Source organism: Mustela nivalis, assembly GCF_964662115.1.
Source record: "Mustela nivalis genome assembly, chromosome: X".
Lineage (NCBI taxonomy): Eukaryota > Metazoa > Chordata > Mammalia > Carnivora > Mustelidae > Mustela > Mustela nivalis.
The window spans coordinates 45796971-45823362 of NC_139040.1; the positions used below are offsets into that span (position 1 = coordinate 45796971).

The 26392-nt window shown below is 41.4% G+C and overlaps 1 protein-coding gene across 9 annotated transcripts in view; it reads left to right on the plus strand.

The window, feature by feature from the left end:
- The first annotated feature begins 15189 nt into the window (after nt 1–15189).
- The window catches only part of TRMT2B (tRNA methyltransferase 2 homolog B), a 53743-nt gene continuing 42540 nt past the window's right edge, over nt 15190–26392 (plus strand). For 4 of the 9 annotated variants that reach the window (XM_082718503.1, XM_082718500.1, XM_082718504.1 and 1 more), the window contains exons 1-5: nt 15220–15528; nt 17261–17477; nt 22653–22759; nt 24319–24588; nt 25291–25345. In XM_082718503.1, the coding sequence (XP_082574629.1) occupies nt 24323–24588; nt 25291–25345 (321 nt within the window). In that variant the 5' untranslated portion in view covers nt 15220–15528; nt 17261–17477; nt 22653–22759; nt 24319–24322. Of the gene's footprint in view, nt 15529–17260; nt 17478–22644; nt 22760–24318; nt 24589–25290; nt 25346–26392 lie in introns of all 9 variants that reach the window. The other 5 variants (XM_082718501.1, XM_082718505.1, XM_082718508.1 and 2 more) reach the window with 3 other exon arrangements.

The window sequence follows — 26392 nt, forward strand, 5'->3', positions numbered from 1 at the left end:
AAATTCTTGAATTTTTCCTTAGGATAAATTTCTAGAAGTTGGATGGGTCAAAATTATGATCTTTTTATATGTGCATATTCTTTTTTATATGTATATATTTAGTATATGGCTAACATTAACCTATCACCTAAAGGATGCCAGACATTATGCTAAGTGACTTGCATATATTGTGAGATTAGTACTATTAATTCCCTCCATTTTATGAATGAGAAAATGAAGCAAGGAGTGAAGCAGCTCCCCAGATCCAGAGCAGGGCCACCACCTATTGGGGTATTCAACTTAAACCTCTGCTGTTCCTCCATTTACTGTTGCTACTCCTTTAAATCATTTAAAGATACGAATGTTTAAAAGAGTCTTGATACATATTACCAATGGGCTTTCCAAAAGCAAAATTTACCTTCCCATCAGCAGTTTAGAAGTATGTACACATCACCACATCTGATCTGCATTAAGGACTTAAGTGTTTTTCATCCTTACCAATTTCATTCATAAAAATTTGTCTTTTGTGGATTATTAGCATTAGAACATTTTTTCATATATTCATTGGTCAAATGTATACCTTCTGTTTATGTCCTTTTCCATTTTTATTCCATTTCCATTTTTATTTTGAGCATTGGTGTTTTTTTTAAAGATTTTATTTATTTATTTGACAGATACAGAGCACAAGTAGGCAGAGAGGCAGGCAGAGAGGAAGGGAAGCAGGCTCCCCACTGAGCAGAGAGTCTGATGAGGGCTCAATCCCAGAACCCTGGGATCATGACCTGAGCCAAAGGCAGAGGCTTTAACCCACTGAGCCACCCAGGTGCCCTGCGTTGGTGTTTTTTAATCACTTCATAAGAGCTCTTTATATCATACTGACATGGATTATCTTTTAAATATCTTTCCCAGGAGCCCTGTGTGGTTCAGTCGTTAAGCATCTGACTTTGGCTGAGGTCATGATCCCAGTGTCCTGGGATGGAGTCCCACATTGATGAGGAGAAGCAGGGATGAGTCTGCTTCTCCCTCTCCCACTCCCTCTGCTTGTGTTTTCTCTCTTACTGTCTCTCTCTCTCTCTCTCTCTGTCAAATAGATAAATAAAATCTTTAAAAAAATTTTTTAAGAATAAATAAATACCAGGGTGCATGGGTGGCTCAGTGGGTTAAGGTCTCTGCCTTAGGCTCAGGTCATGATCCCAGGGCCTTGGAATCGAGCTCCAGTAGGGCTCTCTGTTCAGCAGGAAGCCTGCCTACCCCCCTCTCTCTGCCAGCCTCTCTGCCTACTTGTGATCTCTGTCTGTCAAATAAATAAATAAAATCTTTTAAAAAATGAATAAATAAATATTTTTCCCAGTTTATGTTTGCCAATAAATTTAATGGAGTCAAATTTAGCAATACTTTTATGGCTTTTCCATTGTTTTTTTGTTTAGAAAATTCTTCCCCATCTCAAAATTTAACATTTGCTTCCACTTTTTAAAGCTGTTTTATGCTTTCTTTCTTTTTTTTCCACATTTCATATGTTGATGAATTCTGTTCTTGTTGGTTTGTGATGCTTCCTTTATTGTATATTGGGTTCTTACCTTTTTACTTGGTTTGTCTGAAGGCTTCTAGTCCATTGATTTGTTTGTTGATTCTTGTGACAATATAATAATGTGTTTTTTTGTTTTGTTTCTAAAGATTTTATTTATTTATTTATTTGTCAGATTGAGAGAGCGTGAGCACGCACAAGCAGGCAGAGGCAGAGAGAGAAGCAGGCTCCCTGGCAAGCAAGGAGCCCGATGTGGGACTCGATCCCAGAACCCTGGGATCCGGATCTGAGCCCAAAACAGTGGCTTAACCAACTGAGCCACCCAGGTGCCGATAATAATGTTTTAAGTGTTATAACTTATGTATACATTTTAATATCTTGTAAGCCAAGTATCTCATCATTGTTCTTTTTTTGAAAATTTCTTTGCTATTCTCTCTATTTATTCTTTTAGGTTAACTTAGAATCACTTTATCGCTGTAAAATAACTTTGAATCTTGACTGGATTGACTTAAACATATAATTAATTTTTAAAAGCTGTCATCTTACAAAATTTAGCTTTCCCATCCAGAAATATGGCATCAATTTCCATTTATTCAAATCCTAGTTGCTCAGAGATCTACAAATATCCTTGTTTTCTTTGTGTAGAGTATATGCCTTTTTTAAAAAAGTTATTTCTAGGGGCACCTGGCTGGCTCAGTCAGTTGGGCGTCTGCTTTTGGCTTGGTCATAATCTCAGGGTCCTGGGATCAATCAGGGTCCTGGAATTAGCCCCACATTGGACTCTGCTCAGCAGGAAGCCTTGTTCTCCCTGTCCCTCCTGCTCCCCTGCTTGTACTCTCTCTCTGTCAAATAAATAAATAAAATGTCTTAAAAAGCTATTTCTCGGGATTCTATACTATTTTTCGTCATCATCACAAATGGATTTTTTTCCTCCATTATATCTTCTGACCGGTTGTTGCTGTCTTACAGGAAAACTATTGACTGCCATTCATTCCACCACTTTGCAGAACTCTTTCCTGAACTCTCTTTCCTGAGTTAAATCTGAGTGTTTCAACTGATTCCCTTGGGTACTCTCTGGAGCGACAAATGCATCAGCTACAAATAATGGTGGTTTTTGTTTCCTTTCCAATAGTTATACCTCATTCCTTTTTCACATCTGACTGTGTTAGCTACAGGCTAGCTTCTAAGATTTGCCTGGCCTGGGCCAAGAGTACAAATGGAGGCCCACTTACCACATCTCAAGGAGCCATGACTTGGAAAGTAAAGAGAAGCCAGAAAGCCAATGCTTGTTACTACTGGGAAACAATCATTGTTATGGAAGAATTTATTGCTATTGAGAGAGGAAGGGCTTGACAAGTTGATTTATCTTTTCTCTTACTAAGCACTTCTGTTGCTCAAATTCTCCCTGCACACTAAAGCAGTGTCTGATATAAGCAGCAGCATAACACAAACCTTCATGGCATTTGGCTGCATTGGCCCTTTGTTTCTAGTACACAGGGCAAGCAATATGAAGTACTGCCCTTGCATTTGAACGATGTTAATTATGAGAGCAGAGGGTTAGGGTTATGTGTTCTGCCACACTGAGCACTGGATCCTGAGTGACACAGATGCCCATGTCTTTAAATACATTTATTTTTATGTGTATGTAATATGAGGGACCCTCCAAATTATGGGTGCCAGAGCAGAAGCCCCTCTTGCCCCGGTCTGAGAATAGTACTGGTTACTCAGAACATTTTTTTTTAAGATTGTGTGTATTATTTGTCAGAGAGAGGGCACAAGCAGAGGGAACAGCAGGCAGAGAGAGAGGGAGAAACAGTCTTCCTCCTGCGCAGAGAGTCAGATGCAGGGCTAGATCCAAGGACCCTGGGATCAGGACCTGAGCTGAAGGCAGACGCTTAATGACTGAGCCACCCAGGTGCCCACTTAGAACATTTCTAAGCACTTTAAAATGGCAGCAGCCTCGCTTTGTCTTCAATCCTAGTAAGAATGCTTTTAGTAATAGTTATCATTCACTGAGGGGTTACCATGTGTCAAATGCCATTATAAGTGCTTTACATACATTATCTCATTCATTCCCTATAGCAACGCCCCAAAATAGGAACTATCATTACTGGGCTTTGTTTGGCTAAGTAACTTGCTCAAAGTCACATGTCTGTATGTTACTGAGCTGGGTATGTTACTGTTTGAAACCTGGGTATGTCTGAAAAAGTCCATTTTATTAATGGCTACATCATGCTAACTCCTATTTTATCATTTATCATAATGTAAGCTGTTGGTTTAAGATGATTCTTTATCTTCATTTGGCTCTGGAGGCAAAATAGAATACTGGATTTTTTTTTTTAAGATTTTATTTATTTATTTGACAGAGAGAGAGTGAAATCACAAGTAGGCAGAGAGGCAGGCAGAGAGAGAGAGAGAGGGAGAAGCAGGCTCCCCGCTGAACAGAGAGTCCGATGCGGGGCTCAATCCCAGGACCCTGAGATCATGACCTGAGCCGAAGGCAGAGGCTTAACCCACTGAGCCACAGGTGCCCCAGAATACTGGATTTTTTTAAACTTGAACTTGAAACTGAACTGAGATCCAATGCCTGGTTCCTAGAGAGAGTTGGCCCTCCTTGTTGTCTCTTAGGGAATGAGATATTCTATTCTCTTTTTAAATATTTATTTATTTATTTTTAGAGAGAGAGGGAGAGAGAATCTTCCACAGACTCCCCACTGAGCATGGAGCCCCATGTGGGGCTCAGTCCTAAGAATCCTGAGATCATGACTTGAGTTGAAACCAAGAGTCAGATGCTCAACCGACCAAGCCACCAGGCACCGAAAGAAATTTTATTCTTGATCTATACCATTCCTTACATCCTATCATTTGCATATTTGTAGGTTTTTGCTCCACCTGTGGAGGACTCTCGGTAGTGACTATACCAGGGGTCATGAACTCACATGCCTACAGCGGGTGAAGAGTTCATGTTAATATGTAAATCTCATGAGACATTAGACAACAGATACTAAGTTTTTTTTGTATAGTGATCCCCGAATGCTCTGAAATTCTGTCCAGTGAGTTCTGTTATTGGGCCAATGTTTATAGATGGGAAAATTGAGGCTCAAGGAGGTTAGGCCATTTGCTCAAGGTCATCTTCTCATGAGTGGCAGAGCTAGAAATAGAGTATGCCTAACAGCAGAGCCTATTTTTTGGACCATTATTAGTTTTTAAACTTAGCTGGCCTTAGAATTACCTGGAAGTTTCTTTTTTAAGGCATCTTCAGAGATTCTAATTTAATTGGTCTGGGGGCAGGGTCCCCAGCCCTGGTATTTTTAAAAAGCTTTCCAGCTGATTCTTATGTGGGACCACACTAATGAACCCTGGACTCTGTTGCCTCAAAACTCAGCGACCTCAGTGGTGTCTCAGGGAAACACAAGGCACGTGCTGGGAAAAGAGCAAAAAGTGAAAAGAGAAACAAGGTTATGGTAGGGTGAGTGCCTCTGTCTACTGTAGGCAACATATGGTCTTTATAAGGCAGGTGTGAACAACGAACTCTGAGGACAGCTTGCACGGTAATGGCTCTTTCCTCAGCTTCGCAAGTAGTGCTAATCGAGACCCTGTACAGCACTGGACTGAATGTGTCAGTTATATCAAAATCCCAACTGACAGGTAGCTATAGTCAGCAAATGCAGCTCTTCGATTTTAACTCTTTGAGTTACTTCCAAAAGACAACCAGCTGTCAGAACCAAGTTTAAAAAACTGAGCCTAATCCAGGATGTGTCCATTTCCAGCAATCCTATGTTCTGTGAGCACAGCCCCCACACTGAGTTCTCCTCCGTGGTGGAATCTCTTGTCTGGTCTTCCTGGAGAGGCTGATCCCTGAATAGAACCTGCAGTTCAGAACATCCCCAGGGTCCTTGAGCACTGAGCCATGTGGAGCAAGCAAGATTTCTGCCTGTCCTTATAGCTAGAGGCTTTCCTGTCCTTGATGGAAGGCCATAGAGGGCAGAGTACAGGTCCTCTGCTCTAGCAACAACAGCATCACTAGGAAACTTGTTAGAAATGCAAAATTTTCTGGGGTGCCTGGGTGGCTCAGTGGGTTAAAGCCTCTGCCTTGGGTTTGGGTCATGGTCCCAGGATCCTGGGATCGATGGATCCCCACATCTGGCTCTCTGCTCAGCGGGGAGCCTGCTTCCTCCTCTCTCTCTCTCTCTCTCTCTGCTTACTTGTGATAGCTGTCAAATAAATAAAATAAAATCTTTTTAAAAATGCAAATTCTCTGGCCCTACCCTATACCCACTGAATCAGAAGCTCTGGAAAGGGGCCCCAGCAATCTGTTCTATCAATTCTTCCAGGGAATTTGGAGGAACACTAAAATTTGAGAACCACCAATGAATGCTAAAAGATTAAAAGTGGAGACACAGACAGCAGACAACTGAATTCAAGTTCTGGTTGTACCATTTACTGTGTGACCTTGGGCAAGTTGTTTCTTCCTCACTAAATGTCAGTTACCTTATCTGTAAAATACAGCTACAATTTTCTTTTCTGTAAAATAGGTACCTACATAGGATAATGCACATAGAACACCAAGCACAGAGTGAGGCACAGAATAAGGATTCAATACATGTTGAATACTTATTATTATTATTATTAGTATTATTAGGGCTGTTCTGGAAAATCACTTTTATTTCCAACATATTAGACTCCTTTGGAAAAGATCTTAATAAAAGATCAGAAGCCAAGCAAAGTTTCTTAAACAACTCAGTGGGGACGGGACAGAAAGTATTTCAGGTACTTTTCGTCGCAGAATCATTAAACATAAAAGTATAGGGGAGTATCTTAAGAATAAACTAGTCCTACCATTCCATTCAACTTGATAGTGGCTTTTGAAAGAAATATAGGCATATAGCATCAGAAAAAGAAAGTAGAGATGAGTGTCATTATTATTGAAGATTTGCTAGAGATGGTGATTTGGAGAGCATGGAAACTCTAACCCCTAGTTTGTTGTAGAATTTGTGTCCTTGGGTTGCGTCTGAGGCATGAAGCCGAGGCTCATGTACTCGTGATGTTCCAATGTGGATCAGGACATGGGAGAGGTGTCCCCATGTTATTTCTCTATATCTAGCTTTGAGGGAAGAGATGCCAGTGTTGGAATGCTACTAATATTGAATTGCAAATTCCAACATTATAAAAAGCAAAGGGTTGGGACCTTATTAAGTGAGAAAATGAACATCAGCACCAGCCATATAAATGTGAAGTAGTAAGTATCTTTGTTACCTTAGAAACCAGAAGATAAAGGTAGCTAGGTAGTTTTGATGACAGTTTCCAGGGTAATTCCTCCCACATACAACATGAGAGCTTTCCTATTACGTTAACTCTTTCTCTACAAGCCCACGGGACCCTCACTCAATGTTCCACTATCATCTCTCTCTCTCAAAAAACTCCCTTTCTGACTTCCCTATTTTTGTAAGTGCCAATGCCATTCTCCTAAGTACTCTCTTCAAAAACCCTTGATGTTTATCAGAGAACTGAAGGGCCCCAAAAGTAATATGTATTTCCAAACCTAAGAGATACAGTTTAGAAAAAATTAGAAACATAGAAATGATAGACTTTTCAATTGAAAAAAAATATTTTTTAAAAAGCTCACAGTGAATGAAACTAACCATCTGTGACTCTTCCCTGAAGCAACTTCTTGTAAATATAATTTGTAGATATACTGCAGATGAGATTAAGATGCTTCCCAATATCTCACCTGGGAGCAACCAACCCAGAATGTAATTCATGTAAGATGAGCTGTTACCTTGGCAACTGTGACATGAGGATAGGAGGCAGGTAATATTGTAATGACAGAAAATTCTGGTAAGTAGTTAGATGTGATGGAAAAAAGAACAGTGGAGAGTCAGCGTTTATCCAACACTGTTCAACTAACAGGAACACCAGTCTGGAAAGCATGTTACAATTAACCCGAAGACCTCTCTCAAAACCATTCATCTCTGTCTGTTTAAATTGCAAGTGACCTTCTGATTGCTAGTTTGGTTTCTCCAGTACATATAGTTGATAGTTATAACCCTAGATAGGAGATATGAATATTTCAGTCACTAGAAACTGGCTTGTAAGCCAGTATCCTACAAATCTGCTTTGTGTATGTTAGTCCTTCAAAGTCTAAATCACTTTCATAGGAACTGATAAAATCTGGTTCTCAGTTTCATAGTCTGGACTATGGGGGATTTACCAAGATGCATCCATTTGCTTTTTTCTCTGATATTTTACTCTTTTTTTTTTATTATCAATGTAATGCCTGTCTATTGTAAAACAAAATTTGAAAAGTACAGAAATGAAAAGGAAACTGACAAATGATTCATTCCTAGGCAACAATTATAAATAGTTGGTGTATTGCCTTCCAATGCATTTTTTGCTTTATACATATAGAATCGTACTGAACGGGTAATTCTTTATCCTGTTTTTTTCATTTAAGGTTGCCTTCTACACATATTTTGATGTCATTACAAACTTTTCAAAGACACAATTTTAAGTTAAATTCTTCCTGAAGTGTAACACACATACAGAAAAGTACACATATCAAGAGTATAGACTGATCATTTTTTGCAAAGTGAACACACCTCTATAACCAGCACCCAGATGAGGAAATAGAATATTATCAGCACCTCAGAATACCCTTTATTCCCCCTGCCAGCTACTCTCCACACCCTAGAGGTAATGCCATTCTGACTTCTAACACCATACCATGGGTGTCATTTTTAGTATCTCTGGAATTGTCTATGGATAGACCATATTTTAGGTAATCATTCCCTGTTTTCTAATGTTGGACCTTAAAGATGCTTTTTTGTTTATTTTATTTTATTTTACTTATTTGAGAGAGAGACAGAGATAGAGAGAGAGAGCACAAGTGGAGAGGAGAGGAAGAAGCAGGCTACCTGCCCAGCAGGGACCCTGACCCAGGGCTCCATCCCAGGATCCTAGGATCATGATCTGAGTAGAAGGCAGATGCTTAATCACTTAACTGACTGAGCCACCCAGATGCCCTGATGCTTTTTAAATTTTTAACTGTGAGACCCTTTAGGCATATCTTTGTTCACATCTCTATCTCCTTAGAATAAACTCCAGAGATGAAATTTCGGGGGCAAATAGTGTGGTAATTTAAAAGATTCTTGATTCTGGGGTGCCTGAGTGGCTCAGTGGGTTAAGCCTCTGCCTTGGGCTTGGGCCCTGGTCTCAGGGTCCTGGGATGGAGCCCTGCACCGGATGCTTTGCTTAGCAGGGAGCCTGGGAAGGAAGCCTTTGCAGGAATGCCCCCTCCCCCCACCTCTCTGCCTACTTGTGATCTTTCTCTCTGTATCAAATAAATAAATAAATCTTTAAAAAAAGATTCTTTTTTCAATTAATTAATTTATTTTCAGCATAACAGTATTCATTATTTTTTCTTTCTTTTTTTTTTTAAGATTTAAATTATTTATTTGACAGAGAGAGATCACAAGTAGGCAGAGAGGCAGGCAGAGAGAGAGGGGGAAGCAGGTTCCCTGCCCAGCAGAGAGCCCGAGGCGGGGCGTGATCCTAGGACCCTGAGATCATGACCTGAGCCGAAGGCAGCGAAGGCAGTGGCTTAACCCACTGAGCCACCCAGGGGCCATTCATTATTTTTTCACCACACCCAGTGCTCCATGCAATTTGTGCCCTCTCTAATACCCACCACCTGGTACCCCAACCTCCCACCCCCCCAACTTCAAACCCTTCAGATTGTTTTTCAATTTTAGTATATGTGCTGCCAAAGCGAGCACCCTTCAGATTGTTTTTCAGAGTCCATAGTCTCTCATGATTCACCTCCCCTTCCAATGTACCCCAACTCCCTTCTCCTCTCTAACTCTCCATGTCCTCCATGTTTTTTGTTATGCTCCACAAATAAGTGAAACCATTAGATAATTGACTCTCTCTGCTTGACTTATTTCATTCAGCATAATCTCTTCCAGTCCTGTCCATGTTGCTACAAAAGTTGGGTATTCATCCTTTCTGATGGAGGCATAATACTCCATAGTGTATATGGACCACATCTTCCTTATCCATTTGTCCTTTGAAGGGCATCTTGGTTCTTTCCACAGTTTGGCGACCGTGGCCATTGCTGCTATAAACATTGGTGTACAGATGGCCCTTCTTTTCATGACATCTGTACCTTTGGGGTAAATACCCAGGAGTGCAATTGCAGGGTCATAGGGAAGTTCTATTTTTTATTTCTTGAGGAATCTCCACACTGTTCTCCAAAGTGGCTGCACCAACTTGCATTCCCACCAACAGTGTAAGAGGGTTCCCCTTTCTCCACATCCTCTCCAACACATGTTGTTTCCTGTCTTGTTAATTTTGGCCATTCTAACTGGTGTAAGGTGATATCTCAATGTGGTTTTAATTTGAATCTCCCTGATGCCTAGTGATGATGAACATTTTTTCATGTGTCTGATAGCCATTTGTATGTCTTCATTGGAGAAGTGTCTGTTCATATCTTCTGCCCATTTTTTGATATGATTGCCTGTATTGTGTGTGTTGAATTTGAGGAGTTCATTATAGATCGTGGATATCAACCTTTTGTCTGTACTGTCATTTGCAAATATCTTCTCCCATTCTGTGGGTTGCCTCTTTGTTTTTTTGACTGTTTCCTTTGCTGTGCAGAAGCTTTTGATTTTGATGAAGTCCCAGAAGTTTATTTTTGCTTTTGTTTCCTTTGCCTTTGGAGACATATCTTGAAAGAAGTTGCTGTGGCTGATATCAAAGAGATTACTGCCTATGTTCTCCTGTAGGATTCTGATGGATTCCTGTCTCACGTTGAGGTCTTTTATCCATTTTGAGTTTATCTTTGTGTATGGTGTAAGAGAATGGTCAACTTTCATTCTTCTACATATAGCTGTCCAGTTTTCCCAGCACCATTTATTGAAGAGACTGTCTTTAAAAAAAGATTCTTGTTTCTAATTGCTTTCCAGGAATTTTATATCAATTTATAATCCAGCCAGCAGTGCGCAAGAGCATCTGCCTCACTGTCCATGGTCTACTTCGAGGAATAACAGATCTTTTCAAATCTTTGCTCATCTATATACTTTGCATGTTTTGTCATTACTAGTGAGGTAGAACAATTATGTTTCTCTTCCTGTGAATGAATTATCTCCTCAAACCTTTGCCAGGGTCTTTGTTAGGGTCACTATGTTTTTCTTATCCATTTATATAAGCTCTTTATACAATAAAGATAATGATCCTTTGCCATACTTGCATATCTTTTTCTGTCTGTTGTATATATTTTTTAATTTGTTCATTATATCTTTGTCATATAGAAATTCTTAGGGTTTATGTAGTAAACTCTACCTACTTGGTGTTTTTTTTTTTCCCTACTGGTTTTCAGTTTAGAAAGTCCTCCTATGTCCAGGTTTCAGATGCATAATTATCTATATTCTATTTTAGGGCTTTCATAATTTGAGTTTTTTGAACTTTTGACTAATCATCTAGTATTTCAGTTGATGCGTGAAGGTAAGTCTCAAAATTTGATAAACATCACTATCAGTGCTTGTTAAAAACTCAAATATGGGGTGCCTTGGGTGTCTCAGTCCGTTAAGAGTCTGCCTTGGGCTTGAGACATGATCCCGGGGTTCTGGGACTCACACATGGGGCTCCTTGCTCAGCAGGGAGCCTGCTTCTCCCTCTGTGTGCCTCTCCACCTGCTTGTGCTCGCTTTCTCTCTCCGACAAATAAATAAATAAATAAATAAATAAAAAACCCAAATATTTCTGAGTTCTATCCCCCTGAGATTTTGTAGTTACAGGGTGGGGCTCATGAACGAGTACTTGTTACAGTCACCCCAGCTAATTACATTGTAGATGAGCCCTTGTCCACATTTTGTGAAATTCTTTTTTTTTTAAGATTTTATTTATGTATTTGAGAGAGAGAGAGAGAGAGAGAGAAAGTGAGCGCGCATGAGCATGGTGGAGGATCAGAGGGAGAGGGAGAAGCAGACTCCCCGCTGAGCAGGGATTTCCCCCTCCCCCTCCCCCCAATAGGATTCCAACCCGGGACTCAGATCAGAGCGGTAGGCAGATGTATAGCGGACTGAGCCACCCAGGTGCCCCACACATTTTGAGAAATTCTTACAGAACGCAGTGTAGGAGCGCCTGGGTGGCTCAGTCGTTAAGCATTTGCCTTCCGCTATAACCTGAGTCCTGGGATGGAGTCCTATGGGAGGGGGTTGTCCCTGCTCAGCGGGGAGTCTGCTCTCTCTCTCCCACTCCCCCTGCTTGAATTCCCTCTCTAGATGTCTCTCTCTCTCTGTGTCAAATAAATAAATGCAATCTTAAAAAAAAAATAGAACGCAGTGTAACCTGCCTTGGTACAGAGAGAGACTTATATGCCTCCCATCTGGATGACTGCAGCAGTCTCCCTCAGCTTCCAAGACAATACACCTTAAAATCTATCCTACACACAGCATCTAGAGTTCTGTTCCAGAAACATCTCCTGAAAAACTCTTCATTAGCTGCCTATTATTAAAAAAACTAATTCAAACCTCTCATCCAGCACTCCAGGATTATCCTTCCTGACCTAGTGACCTCATCGGCCTTCTAGAACGCTAAGGACTTCAGCACAACCCTCCCATCTAGCCTGACCTGCCTCCTCCTGGGCCTTGAACACAAATTGCTCATTCTTGTTTTCCTGCTGCAGCTTCTACCTCTTCTCGGGTTATTCAAATCTTAAGCATTATTCTCAATCCTCACATTCTTTTCCTTCCCTCACTACCGGGAAGATTCCCTATTTGCTAGAATTGTATTCTTCCCTTTTGAGTCTTCCCATGGGGTCACGTAATTTAGAGGGCGTGGCCTGTGCATCTATTCCTCTCAGCCTCTAAGGCGGTCACACCTGAAGAAATGTGGTTAATGGAAGTGATTTTAATACATGTTATTTCTGAAAGCTTATGCGGTAGCCTCTCTGAAATCTCCTCTAGATCAAAACAAGAATGACAAATTTTCAGAAACTTCACGTTGTTGTGATTTGGTTTGCTGATAATCCAGATAAGCAAAGGTTATCTAGGCTTCAACTCTTATTTAATTAAACAATATTGCTTGTCACCTATGACATGTCCATTTATTGACTTTTCCAGTTGAAGAGTCTAACCTTTTCTTTAATATGGGATATTTCTTTTCCCTCTTACAAATGTGATGATTTTTCTTTTATAGAAGAACATGCTTTATTAGATTAAATAAATATAAAAGGGTTAATGGCTAAATAATTACATTATAGCTTCCTTAATTTCTTTTCTCTCTTTACCCCTCAGGGTTCTCTGCCTTCTCAAATGACAGACTTGCTTTAAAGGAGTTCACTTGGATGCTCAGAACAGGTGGAGGATGCCCTTCCCTTTCAAATAGACAAGGGAAGGATTCAATTCAATGCATCAAATATTCACGGAGCTTCTATTAGGGCACCTGGCTCAGTACTAGGCACAATAATGAATGCCAAGATGAGAAATGATAATGGAGCAGAGGATGTGGGAAGGAAAAGAAAAGGAAAGAAGAGGTGGAGAAAGGAATAAAGCTGTCTATCTGCATAAAAGGGGTCTAAGAGGAGAGAAAGGGAGAAGAGAACCAAAGGTGCATTCTCCAGCCTGGTCTCACTTGATAGCAATGTGCAAGCCTAGAAATATGAAGCAATGGTTTGAGTTAAAATAGTACTTAAGAACTGTTAGAGTGTTTAGGAAAGGCCATAAATTGGGGGTACCTGGGTGACTCAGTCATTAGGCATCTTCCTTTGGCTTAGGTCACAGTCCTAGATCAGCCCCACATTGAGCTCCCTGCTCCACGGGAAGCCTGTTCTCCCTCCCTCACTCCCCCTGCTTGTGTTCCCTCTCTTGCTGTGCCTCTCTCTGTGAAAAAAATAAAAAAGAATCTTAAAACAACAACAACAAAAAGGAAAGGCCGTAAATTGAGTCAAGCCTTTACCTGCTCAAGCCTTTGGAATGGGGAGTAAAAGATCTCTGTCTCTCTTTTTTTTAAAGGGTATATATGTATGAGTGTGCAAGTGTGTATACTTATACAATATATAAAATTATTTTTGGCTGGTAATAGCTAACACTTAATGAGTGTGTGCTTACTCCGTTCTAAGTACTTTATTAACCTATTTACTCTATCACAACCCTGTGAGATAGGTGCAATTACTATGGACATTTTTTTCAGATGGGGAAGCTGAGGCATTGAGCAATTAAATTGCCAAGTTCACACACCTTCTATCTGGCAGGTCAAACTTTGAACTTTGGTCTGGCTGACTTAATGTTTGCTGTTATTTGAGGCACTTGGCCATGTGTAACCTACTGCTGCACTCACTAGGGCTAATGCATTGCCTTGCACATAACAGGCATATTATGCTTTGAATAAATAACTGAAATTTTAGCTATAAAGTGCTTTCCACTAAAGTCTAATTACTATTAAAAATAAAAATTAAGTGTCATTAAATGTGGACTTACTTTGCTGTAAATTTTAATTTTATTAAAAACATTTTTTTTTACAGCACATGCATGTGTGTATATTTCAACATTCTCTTACTCATTTGGCTGGGCTCCCGATCCCTCTAAAAATTAGAGGAATCACTGAATGTAGTCCAGGAGCTGGTAAATGAATTATTGGTATCTGATGTATTTTTGGAGTAGTGCTGTGTTGGTGGGGTCCAGAGCCGATGGCCAAGAGACAATTCTTGAGACATCTTTGATGCATAAAGGTTGTTTTACTAAAGAATGGGACTGGACCCGCCAGCAGAAATAGCTGCTGTTGGGGGGGGGGGGTTATGAGGAGGACAGATTATATACTTTGGAGTTGGGGGAGGTAAAGATAAGGGAAATTCTAAAAGGATTTTCATATGCTAACAAAGATTGACAGGGTCCTGGAGACCTCGGTAGTGTCAAACTGAGGTTGTTTTCACCTCTAGCAAGGCATTTACTTTAAGACAGTTGGAAGCTTCCTGGATTAAGGTTATACTCCTCCTGCCTCAAGTATTTGTCATTGGGCTTCGGGTTATAAGGATATTTAATTTTATCTGCATTTCCTTCTGCCTTTGTTCTCCACATCAGTAGGTAGTCTCCTCTGTCTTTTGAAGTTGAAAAGAAATTCTTTTTTTTTTTTAAGATTTTTTCTTTATTTATCTGACAGAGATCACAAGTAGGCAGAGAGGCAGGCAGAGAGAGAGGAGGAAGCAGGCTCCCTGCAGAGCAGAAAGCCCGATGTGGGGCTCGATCCCAGGACCCTGGGATCATGACCTGAGCCGAAGGCAGAGGCTTAACCCACTGAGCCACCCAGGTGTCCCTTGAAAAGCAATTCTTGCCCTGAGGATTTAGTAGTCCCGCGTGGGATCCACTTAAGAAACCAGGTTTACCTTGTCATAAGAACGTAACACTTTGCTGAAGCAATGTAAAATATAGAGGGAGAACGAATGCTGGAAAGTCCCTAGGGCCCCAAGGAAGGCCAACTCAAAAAAAAGTTGCGATTTGAAGAAACCGCCCTACCCTTCATCTCCCAATCTTCCAACCAATCCATCATGGATCTGAGCCCATAATTTTGGTTGAGTTAAATCGCGAGCACCCTGAGATAGGCACCACTATTGACACTGTAGTTCAAATTTCTTTGTGATTTTTTTTTTTTTTTAGGCTTATCCAGATCCACCAATGGGACGGGGAGAAGAGCAGGCGGTGGGCGGGGTCGCTGGGAGGGGAGGAGAGGGCACCTTGGGGAGAAACCTTGGTGCGGGGGCATTGGGGGGTGAGGGGGCAACAGGGCGTTGGGTGATTTTGAAAAGGTCTCTAGAGAAGGGCCACGTTAAAGTAGGCAGGAGGGCTCCCCGAAACTAGCTGCCCTGGCAGGGCAGGCTGACCCGCGCCTGGGAGGAGCCCCGCGTCCTGTTGCGCCTGCCCGGGTCTGGCTGCGTGTGCGTCGGGAGTCGAGCCGCGGTGCCGCACCAGGAAGTGACTCTCCCCAGCGGCAGCGATCCAGGCCGCCCGCTGGCTTTTTCGTGTGCCGCCTCAGGTTTGTTAAGAGGACTTATTGGTTGCAAAGGTATGGGGGGGGGGGGTACGTGAAGAGCTCAGAAAGCCCGATGGAACCCTTACGGTAGAGAAAACTGTTTAGTGAACCCAATTGCCCGCGGGGCGGAGAATTGAAGCCGGAGGAGGTGGGAACGGACGGGACAGAACGCTAGCTGTCCAAGGTTGCGGCCAGCCTGGCGTCCGCCTGTGATGTGACCTCAGCCCTCTCTTGGCCCAAATTCAGTGATAGTCTTTCCTGCAGACATGGTGGGTAGGATTTCCCCGAAGAAGAGGGGGATGGAGGGGCTGGTGAAGGGGTCTGGTGGGGGAAGGACCTGATTGAACGTGCAATGCGGTGAGGACTCTGCAATACACCCCTATGTCCGTCTCATTTTGCCGAGAACCTTGTCGGGGGCCAGGCCAGCTGAAGGAAGGATGAACAGAGAATGTAAGCAGGACCCTGGTCTGTGTGTAAACATTTTGGTCCAAGAAGCTCCTTGGCCTCACACACATCAGGACCTACCACATAGTCTCGGATTGGAACCTCTCTGAGCATTTCAGGCAGGTTAGCTATTCCAACCCTAGAGACTTAGTCTACATTCCTAATCTGGCAACTCTGGACCCAGAGTCCCTTTCCGATTAATTCCTATAGGAGAAACTGAGTAGATGTCACACAGTTTTTTTTAACCCTAGCATTTTTTTTTTTCTGGTTTTCCCAAGAAGTTTATTCGGGCAGAACTGTAGACACACAGAGGCTTTGCACCTAAAAGAGGGTGTTGGGCCTCTTGGTGGGCATTTTTTTTTTTTTTGATAGGAAAATCTCTGAAATGAAACCAGACTTTTCTGTGGGCAAATGCCCCCTCTGATATCAAGAAACAAAGAAACATAATTCACTTTGACTGGTATTATTATGCTGCCTTGAAAAATATATTTCACTACAGAAATTACTAAATATGGTAAAAAGGTCTTTACCAGGAGCCGTGACTTGTTGGCAATAGTAGGATCCTATTTTAGACCATATCTGATAATTTGGAGGAAGAAACATAGATGCACAAGACCCCTCTGCTGGGATATAGGGCAAGTGGAGCACAGTCATGGTGGCATTCACCAGTGAGAGGACTCCACACACTCAAAATAAGTCTGAAGGTTGTGGGGTACAGATAGCTGTCTTCAGTCCTCAGCTCCCCTGTCCCTCCTCTGCCAACCCCTAAATGGGCCTGCAGCACACCTTCAGTCTGCCTCTACTCTGCCCAGTCCTTCTTTTTTGTCTCCTACCTCTTCACTCATTTCCTCTCTCCAGTTTTTGTTTTTCCTCATATCAAATACATATTTTTGTCTCACTTTAGAAAAATGTTTGTCACAGATCACACACTTTTGATGGTATTAATAGGTGGTCCAGGGCAGGCCTTAAGTCCACCACACTCCAGCAGGCACTAAAGCAGAATGTTATGAAAGTTGTTTTGTTTGTGTTTTGTTTTATAAGTTTCCCGCATATTTTACTTATCCTAGCAGCACTCACATGCTTTATTACATCTCGCCAGTTTTGTAGGTCAGACACATGGAGGCATAAAGAAGTCAAGTGATGTGCTTTGAATCAGAGCCTAAGGAGAGATAATGACACATATCAAATTCCTGCTGTTAGGCGCTGTCCTGAGCACTTTGTATATATGAGCTCGTTTAATTCTTTTTTAAAATTTAATTTATTATTATTTTTAATTCTTTTTTTTTTTAAGATTTATTTGACAGAGAGAGACACAGCGAGAGAGAGAACACAAGCAGGGGGAGTGGAAGAGGGAGAAGCAGGCCTTCCTCTGAGGAGGGAGCCCAGTGAGGGGAGCTGGATCCCAGGATCCTGAGATCATGACCTGAGCCAAAGGCAGATGCATAAGGGACTGAGCCAGCAGGTGTCCGAGCTCGTTTAATTTTAGCACAACCCCTGAAAGGTAAGTGGTACTCGTCCTATTTTTTTTGTTTCTTTTAAAGATTTTATTTATTTATTTGACAGACAAAGATCACAAGTAGGCAGAGAGGCAGGCAGAGAGAGAGAGAGGGAGAAACAGGCGTCCCGCTTAGCAGAGAGCCCGAGGCGGGGCTTGATCCCAGGACCCTGAAATCATGACCTGAGCTGAAGGCAGAGGCTTTAACCCACTGAGCCACCCAGGCACCCTGGTTCTCATCCTATTTTGATAGATGATGGCACTGACATTCATAATGCTTAAGTAACTTGCTGGAAAGTCACATAGCTAGTGAGCAACAGAGCTGAGATTAGAATACAGCTCCAAAGCCCATTTTCTTTTTTTTTTTTTTTAAGATTTTATTTATTTATTTGACAGAGAGAGACACAGCGAGAGAGAGAACACAAGCAGGGGGAGTGGAAGAGGGAGAAGCAGGCCTTCCTCTGAGGAGGGCACCCAGTGGGGGGAGCTGGATCACAGGACCCTGGGATGATGATCTCAGCTGAAGGCAGATGCTTAATGACTGAGCCACCCAGGCGCGCCTAAAGCCTATTTTCTTAGTAACTTGCCTTTTCCTGGGTACTATCTATGAACACCTCAACTTTGAGCAGCTTAAATCTGTTTTGTTAGAAATTTGTGAAGTCCCCCCCCTGCACCCTGCAAATGCCTCCATGTTGTGACAGTTACTTTCTTTAGTGTTTGGTAAACACACACAATGGCATATGGGCTAAATATTATAGCACCCATGTCAGTATCCTTTAAGTACCTGGTAGACATAGCATACGAATTTCACAGTAATAAGAGGAAGCCATGGGGGAATTTCTGTCAATAAATCTGTTACATACATCGGGGATAGTGTGTGTGTGTGTGTGTGTGTGTGTTCTGAATTAAGGTATGACTTAACATTGGAATATAATCCAATGTAGAGGACAAGGGCAAAAAGGTAATTTCATAGCTCATCATTAAGGTGTCCAGCCAAGTCCATTCACATGCCTTGGTACCCAAACAAGTTACACAGCCATGATCAGGCACCATAAAGTAAAAAGGCAACAACACTGACTCCTGTGTTGGAGGCAAAGGGATCCCTTCCTCCTTCCAAAGTGTGGCCCTCACCTGTTCTAGTTCTTGCAGCTTTTGTCTTATAGTTACTCCTCATTGTCCTCCCCCCCATCAGTATTGCCACCACCACCCAGTCGTCTACTGTCTTTAAGCATCATGACAGTTAACTGAGTTTTTGCTAGGTACTGGGTGCTATGCTCAGAGCTTACCAAACATCATTTGTATGTATGTATGTATTTTGTTCATCATCTGTTTTTAATCTGCTGAGTACTTTTTATTAATTTTCCTTTATTTAACTCTTACAACCACTATATGGGGTAGGTACTACTATTATCTTGATTTTACAGATTAAAAAAAAGGAAAGCCATGGGGAATAATTGACTTGCAAAAGCCCACTTAACTAGTAAGTGATGGAGTCAGGGAACCACTCAGGTCTGCCTGACTCTAGGGTCTACCTGCCTAAGATCTCAGACCTTCATTTGGTCCTCCTGTCTGCCACTTAGTACTGCCTTATTTCCCTTCTTTGGCCTCGGACTTACTGGATATGTCAGGGCCTTACCTAAAGCCATCTTCCTTGGCCTCTAAGCTCCACATTCTCCTGGGTCACAAGCATCTCTTGTTCTCCTGATACTGCCTTTTTCCCAGGTGTAGTCATTGGTCTTTTGCTCTTTTTACTGAAAGCTTGCATTTATTTATTTATAAATTTTTTAAAAAAGATTTTATTTATGTGACACAGAGAAATAGTACAAGCAGGGGGTGTGGCAAGGAGAGGGAGAAGCAGGCTCCCACAGAGCAGGAAGCCCGATGTGGGGCTTGATCCCAGGACTCTGGGATTATGACCTGAGCCGAAGACAGACGCTTAACCAACTGAGCCACCCAGGTGCCCCTGAAAGCTCTTAAAAAAAAATCTTACAACTTGTACTTACAGACACTCAATCAAATCCCTAACCCCAACTTCTTTCATGACTCGTAGTATTGCTTCTCTACTTGTTAGATGTTTCCATTTGGGTATTTTCCTTACCATTGAAAACACATGCCTCAAACATGAATTTACTTTTTAAAAAAATAAAAAAGATTTATCTATTTATTTGAGAGAGAGAGAGTGTGAGCAAGAGCATATGTGAGTAGGAGGAGGGGTAGAGGGACAGAATTCTTTAAGCAGTTTCCCCACTGAGTGCAGAGCCTGATGCAGGGCCTGATCCCATGACTCATGAGATCATGACCTGAGCCAAAACCAAGAGTGAGCCACCCAGGCCCTCCTGAGCTCACTTTTTTCCCCTCTTTTTTATTTTTAATTTTTATTTATTTATTTTTAAAGATTTTATTTATTTGACAGACAGAGATCACAAGTAAGCAGAGAGGCAGGCAGAGAGAGAGGAGGAAGCAGGCTTACTGCTGAGCAGAGAGCCTGATATGGGACTCGATCCCAGGACCCTGGGATCATGACCTGAGCCGAAGGCAGAGGCTTTAACCCACTGAGCCACCCAGGCGCCCCTTATTTTTATTTTTTAATTAAATTCTTGATTTAGAATTAGATTAGAATAATAGAATTTTATTAAATTCTTGATTTAAATTCTTTATATGTTCAATTTAATTAACATATACTGTATTAATTAGTTTCAGGGGTGGAATTTATGTTTCATCAGTTGCATATTACATCCAGTGCTCATTACTTCAAGTGCCCTTCTTAATGCCAATTATCTTTTCCCCTACCCAGCTCCCCTCCAGCAACCCTCTATTTGTTTCCTAGATTTAAGCATCTCATATGGTTTACCTTGCTCTCTATTTTCACCTTAACTTTATTTTTCTTTCCTTCTCCTATGTTCATCTGTTTGTTTCTTAAATCCCACATATGAGTGAAATCATATGGTATATGTCTTTCTTTGATTGACTTATTTTGCTTAGCATAATACCTTCTAGTTCCATCCACGTCATTCCATATGTCAAGATTTCATTCTTTTTGATGGCTGAGTAATATTCCATTGTGCATATACACACACTACATCTTCTTTATCCATTCATCGTCAGTGGACATTTTAGCTCTTTCTATAGTTTGGCTATTGTAGAACATTGCTGCTATAAACATTGGGGTGCAGGTACCCCTTTGGATCACCACATTTTTATCTTTGGGTAAATACCTAGTGCAATTTCTAGGTCATAGGGTAGCTCTATTTTCAACTTTTAATGAACCTCCATACTGTTTTCCAGAGTGGCTGCACCACTTTCCATTCCCACCAACATTTTAAGAACTTTCCCCTTTCTCTGCATCCTTGCCAACATCTGTTGTTTCCTGATTTGTTAATTGTAGTCATTTGGACTGGTGTGAGGTGGTATCTCATTGTGATTTTGATTTGTGTGTGATTTGGAGTGATTTGGAGTGATGTTGAGCACTTTTTCATGTGTCTGTTGGCCATTTGTATGTCTTCTTTGTAGAAATGTCTTTATGTCTTCTGCCCATTTCTTGACTAGATTTTTTTGGTTTTTTTGGGTGTTGAGTTTGATAAGTGCTTTACAGATTATGGATACTAGCCCTTTATCTGATAAGATATTTGTAAATATCTTTTCCTATTCCGTATGCTGCCTTTTAGTTTTGTTTACTATTTCCTCAGGTGTGCAAAAGCTTTTTATCTTGGTGAAGTCCCAATAGTTCATTTTTGCTTTTGTTTCTCTTGCCTTTGGAGACACGTCTAACAAGAAGTTGCTGAGGCCAAGGTCAAAGAAGTTGCTGCCTGTGTTCTCCTCTAGAATTTTGATGGATTCCTCTCTCACATTTAGGTCTTTCATCCCTTTTGAGTTTATTTTTGTGTACAGTGTAAGAAAGTGGCCCAGTTTCATTCTTTTGCATGTGGCTGTCTAGTTTTCCCAACATCACTTGTTGAAGAGACTATTTTATTTTATTTATTTTATTCATTTGAGAGAGAGAGAGGGTGTGAGCACAAGGAAGGGGGAGGGTCAGAGGGAGAGGGAGAAGCAGACTCTACTAAGCAGGAAGCCTGATGTGGTTCTCAATTCCAGGACCCCAAGATTATGACCTGAGCCAAAGGCAGATGCTTAATCAACTAAGCCACCCAGGCACCCCAAGGCTGTCTTTTTAAAATTGGATATTCTTTCCTGCTTTGTAGAAGATTAGTTGACCATAGTCAACTAATATTTGGGGGTCCATTTCTGGGTTCTCTAGTCTGTTCCATTGATCTATGTATCTGTTTTTGGCCCAGTACCATACTGTCTTGAGGATTGCAGCTTTGTAATACAGCTTGAAGTCCAGAATTGTGATGCCATTAGCTTTGGTTTTCTTTTTCAACATTCCTTTGGCTGTTTGGGGTCTTTTCTGGTTCCATACAAATTTTAGGATTATTTGTTCCAGCTCTGTGAAAAAAGTTGATGATATTTTGATAGGGATTGCACTGAATGTGTAGATTGCTCTAGGTAGCATAGACATTTTATTTTGTTTTTTTTTTAAAGATTTTATTTACTTATTTGACAGAGAGAGACACAGAGAAAGAGGGAACACAAGCAGGGGGAGTGGGAGAGGGAGAAGCAGGCTTCCTGCCAAGCAGGGAGCCCAATGCAGGCCTTGATCCCAAGACCCTGGGATCACGACCTGTGCCCAAGGCAGGTGCCTAAAGACTGAGCCACCCAGGCATCCTAGCATAGACATTTTGCCAATATTTCTTCTTCCAATCCATGAGCATAGGATGTTTCCATTTCTTTGTGTCTTCTTCAGTTTCTTTAATAAGTGTTCTATGGTTTTCTGAATATAGGTCCTCTACCTCTTTTTTTAAAAAGATTTTATTTATTTATTTGATGGAGAGACACACAGCAAGAGAGGGAACACAAGTAGGGGGAGTGGGAGAGAGAGAAGCAGGCTTCCCTCGGACCAGGGAGCCTGATGTAGGGCTTGATCCCAGCACCCTGGAGTCATGACCTGAGCCAAAGGCAGAGGCTTAATGACTGAGCCACCCAGGCGCCCCCAGATCCTCTGCCTCTTTGGTTGGGTTTATTCCTAGGTGTCTTAAGGTTTTTGGTGTAGTTGTAAATGGGAAGGACTCCTTGATTTCTATTTATTTTTCTTTTTTATTAAAGATTCTATTTATTTCACAGAGAGAGAGAGAGTGAGCACACAAGCAGGGGGAGCAGCAGGCAAAGTGAGCTGAAGGCAGATGCCCAACTGATTGAGACACCCAGGCACCCCATGGACTTCTCTTTTTCTGCCTCATTGTAAGTATATATAAATGTAACTGACTTCTGTGCATTGATTTTTTTAAAAGACTATTTATTTGTTTATTTGAGAGACAGAGTGAGACAGAGTGAGCCATAGAGAGAGAGAGCGTGCAAGTATACACGCTGGTGGCGGGGCAGTGGGAGAGGCAGAGGCTGGCTTCCCGCTGAGCAGGGAACCAGACATGGTCCAGTTCCAGGACCCTGGGATCATGACCTGAGCCAAAAGCAGATGCTTAAACGACTGAGCCATCCAGGCACCCCTGTGCATTGATTGTATGTCCTGCAACTTTGCTCAATTCCTGTATCTGTTCTTTTTTTTTTAAGAAGTTATTTTTTGTAAAGATTTTATTTATTTGAGTGAGAGCGAGAGAGTGCGACAGAGAGCACAAGCAGGAAGGAGAGGGAGAAGCAGGCTCCCTGCTGAGTAGGGAGCCTGCTGCAGGGCTCTATCCCAGAACCCTGGGATCATGACTTGAGCCTAAGGCAGCTGCTTAACCGATTAAGTCACCCAGGCGCCCCTTCCTGTATCAGTTCTAGCAATTCTTTGGTAGAGTCTTTTGGGTTTTCTGTATAGAGTATCATTTTGTCTGGGAAGAGTGACATTTTGGATGTTTCTTTGCTGATTTTGATGCCTTTTATTTCTTTTTGTTGTCTGATTGCTGAGGCTAGGACTTCTAGTTCCATTTTGAATGACAGTGGTGAGAGTGGACATCCTGTTGTTCTTTTTATTAACCTCCCTATTTCAGCTTTGTTTCTCTATATAAAGCCTCCATCAACTCACTGTTGCCTTCACAATAAATAATAATATTAATATATAATAATATATATTGTATGCAATAAATACTGTATCATATTATATATATCATATATTATATAATATGTAATAATATATAATAATTAGTATTATTATAATATTAATATAATAATTCAGGCATTAACTTTCTTCTAGATTTCACTTTGATGTAACTTTTCAACTTCATTTCCTCTGTTCCCCAAAATGAATTACTGTTTTAGCCAGACTGGTCTAGCCATTGTCCTATAAATATCTGATTTACCTCCCTACCATCCTTTAAGACCTGGTACAAGGCTTACTTGCTCTGGGAAGCTTTTCCTGGGCATTTGTCAGGAACTAATCACATTGTGTTATTTATTGTCATCTTTTCCTGCATCTGGACTTGATCTTCTCTACTAGATTGTAATCTTGTGTGGCACGATGTCTTGCACATAGCACTTACTGAATAGTAGTTCACTGATTGGTTTTTGGGTTGGAGGGTAGAATATGGAGAGGGTCTAGCCATTGGAGTGTATACAGAGAGTTAAACTCTTCCCTGGAGGACAAAGAATATACTTTCTTCATCTTTTTATTTTGGGAACCTAAGCCAGTACCTGATAGGCAGTAATTCAGTTCCATTCAGCAGGCCTGCTTTTACCCAGTGTTGACTCCGTGCCAGGCACTGTGCTGGGTGCCGAGCTTCTGTAAGGGTTTGTAAATGAATGAAGGGGTTTGGGAGTTGTGCTTCTGTTTCCCAACTTCTGTTTGTTTACCTTTCATGCAGGTGAATGTCAGTGTTTCTGTGGTTGGCAGAGATTAAAAGAAGAGTCCCAATGCATAGCCCGAGGTCTTTCCTCTCCAGGGTGGGTCCCCTCTCCAAACCAGGATTGCTCCCCTGGTGTGCTACAAAACACCCAGGTTGGTCAAAGCTCTTTTTGGGCTCAGCATGTGAGGGAAACTTCACCAACGTGATAATCAAGAAGTGTCAAAGAGGACAGAAAAGTCAGAAGAAACCAAGCTACCTTGGACCACTTGATAGTTCCTGGCAGGAAAGGTAAGGTCCAGGCAGATACCGTTTTCCATTAGCAAGTCTGAATCTCTGGGCCTACTGAAATTCTGTATTCCTGATGCAACTAATATGGCATTGCAAGTGTTCAAGGGGGCACCTAAGATAGGATACCCAGGGCAACTTTGAAGACACCTGAATAATGTTGGTGGAAATGCTTTGTGATGGCAGAAAATATTCTCCTTGCCTCTAAGTATGTTTTTCACAGAAATGAGATATTAAACTGGGACATTGTCTCTATAAAGGTCCAGGGCAGATACACTGAAAACCAGGAATCCAGGGAGCGATCAGATGGCTTACAAATGAATAGTCCCGTTGCAACCATGCAAACACAAATATACCTCATTTTATGCAACAAATGTATTTTCTAAATCAAATTATATTTTAAAAGCATTAGGGAGGTGAGCTATTTAAAGGAACCCAACAGTGAAGCCTTTTGTAATATGATTAATTACCTCCTGATAAATCTGGATTTTTCTTATATTAAGTTTGCCCATCTGTTCTGCTTTGTTAAGTAGACAGCACCAAAATGGGCTCTTCTCCCAGACTGTATCTCCCCAGGGGCATGAGAGTTAGGTTTCCTGAATAAGTAAAATGCCATAGAAAATGGTGGCAGGAAGTACTTATGCATAGTAGGTGCTCAGTACATATTTATATAATGAATGAAGTGCCTGAATTATTTTTTTAAAGGCTAGCTGACGTTGTGACACCACTCTGGAGGCTGAGCTACGAGGAACAGCTCAAGGTTGGTACCCAGCTTACGTTTTCATTCCCTGATTCCATCAGGGGGAATGGTGCCAGCCTTGTAGGAAGCTTGACTGGACAGCTCTACTCAGATGCCCCAACAGGTGCTTAAAATCAGTATGTTAATGAATCTTGAAAAGTTTTTTTTTTTCCAAATGCAATTGTTTCTTTATATTAACATATACTGTATTATTAGTTTCAGAGGTAGAATTTAGTGATTCATCAGTTGCAAACAACACCCAGTGCTCATCACTTAGTGGCCTCCTTAATGCCCATGACCCAGTTACTCCATCCCCACACCACCTCCCATCCAGCAACCCTCGGTTTGTTTCCTAGAGTTAAGAGTCTTTTATGGTTTGTCTCCCTCTCTGATTTCATCCTAATTTATTTTTCCTTCCCTTCCCCTCTGTTCATCTGTTTTGTTTCTTAAATCCTACATATGAGTGAAATTATATGCTATTTGTCTTTCTCTGACAATCATTGCTTAGCATAATACCCTCCAGTTCCATCCATGTCATTGCAAATGGCAAGATTTCATTCTTTTTGGTGGCTGAGTAATATGGATCTGAAATTTTAACTTTACACCTGTTAGGTCTTCCAAACTCTGAAGGCATATCAGGAAATGCCTGTTTCCTTTCTTCCTTGCTTTTTTGTTATTCTCTGTATGTGTGAGTGGTAAGTACTCTTGCTGCTTTATACGTAGCTGCACTTTCCAGCCTGGTAGCCATGAGCTACATGTGGCTATTTGATTTCAAATACAGTCAATTCTGCTATAATGCTTATCTTAAAAATACAAATTTGTTCCAAGGGATTGATAGATTAAGGAACAATTTGAACATAATGCAAATTTCACAGAGGCTTACAAGTGATTCTTTTTTTTTTTTTTTGTCCACAAGAAACACCAGATGAAAGAAGCAAACTGTACTCAGCAGAACTAGCTGCATTAAGAATACATAAAATGGGGGTGCCTGGGTGGCTCAGTGGGTTAAGCCTCTGCCTTCCACTCAAGTCATGATCACAGGGTCCTGGGATCAAGCTCCACATCCAG